The sequence below is a fragment of the Lolium rigidum genome, chromosome 7 (genome assembly GCF_022539505.1).
Source record: "Lolium rigidum isolate FL_2022 chromosome 7, APGP_CSIRO_Lrig_0.1, whole genome shotgun sequence".
Classification (NCBI taxonomy): domain Eukaryota; kingdom Viridiplantae; phylum Streptophyta; class Magnoliopsida; order Poales; family Poaceae; genus Lolium; species Lolium rigidum.
Genome location: NC_061514.1, coordinates 128,117,763 through 128,118,943, shown reverse-complemented (window position 1 = coordinate 128,118,943; position 1,181 = coordinate 128,117,763). Strand labels below are relative to the sequence as shown.

At 55.1% G+C, this 1,181-nt stretch overlaps 1 protein-coding gene across 1 annotated transcript; it reads left to right on the top strand.

Moving 5' to 3' along the window:
• Positions 1–942, top strand: LOC124670598 (splicing factor YJU2-like). Its single transcript, XM_047207081.1, has one exon. The coding sequence runs from the start codon at positions 1–3 to the stop codon at positions 871–873; it is 873 nt and encodes a 290-aa protein (XP_047063037.1). The 3' UTR covers positions 874–942.
• The last annotated feature ends 239 nt before the right edge of the window (positions 943–1,181 follow it).

Below are 1,181 nucleotides of genomic sequence, written 5' to 3'. Positions count from 1 at the left end.
ATGGGCGAGCGCAAGCCGACGAACAAGTACTACCCGCCGGACTTCGACCCGTCGAAGCTCCCTTCGCGGCGTCCACCGAAGAACCAGCAGGCGACGGTGCGCATGATGCTCCCCATGCGCGTCCGCTGCGCCACCTGCGGCGAGCACCTCGCCCCGGGCACCAAGTTCAACTCCCGGAAGGAGGACGTCCCCGGCGAGAGGTACCTGGGCGCCATCCCGGTCTACAGGTTCTACATCCGGTGCACGCGGTGCTCCGCGGAGATCGCGTTCAAGACGGACCCCAAGAACTCGGGCTACGTGGTCGAGTCGGGCGGCTTCGAGACGCGGCGCGGCGCCGCCGTTGAGGACAACGAGGCGGCGGCGATGGGGAGGCGAGAGGACTGCGAGGACGCTATGAGCGCACTGGAGAGCCGGGCCCGCGACGGCGTGTGCGAGATGGCCGTGGACGCGGCGCAGGAGGAGATGCGGTCGCTCAGGTCCAGGCACGCCCGGGCATCGCAGGAGCAGCTGCTTGAGTCGCTGAGCCACCACCGTGTTGCTGAAGACCGTAAGACCTCGCAAGAGCTGGCGGAGGAGGACGAGAAACTGATCAGCTCTACCAAGTTCCACTGCTCGAAGGACTTCGTTTTTCGGATCCAGGAAGACGAGGAGGAGGATGAGGAAGAGGAGGATTTCTTTGAGGAGTTAATGGCCAGACTCGCGACCCCGGAGGCCGATTGCCCAGAACATAAGAAACAGCGAAAAGCCGCCCCGGCTGTTTCGTCGGAAGGATTCACGGGCACGACTATGGAAGCCAAGGGCAAGTCGAATATCCACAGGGATAATAATGCTCTTCGGTTGCTGGGCTGCAGCTACGAAGACGACAGCGACTAGTAGGACGATTCATGAACATTCAGTTTTCAAATGTAAAGTAGAGCTGTGTTGTGTAACTGAAAGTACTCCTTTTTTTTTGGGCCTTTTGCTTAGAGATTTCCCCTTCTATCAATGCATAGCACGCTCTTAGTTTTCAAATGTATCGACATCTTCGTGTATAGAATATTTGTACTTACGGTAAACATGCAAGGAAAGAAGAGTAAGCATTTTATTTGATATAAAAAAATTCAATTGATGTAAAGTTTTACTAAATATGTAAAACTATTTAAGGGTGTAACTATTTCTCAGTGGACTGAAAACTAATTTCG

Bases quoted from the DNA above. Each gene is read 5' to 3' on its own strand.
- LOC124670598 (XM_047207081.1), top strand. From the start codon at position 1: ATGGGCGAGCGCAAGCCGACGAACAAGTACTACCCGCCGGACTTCGAC.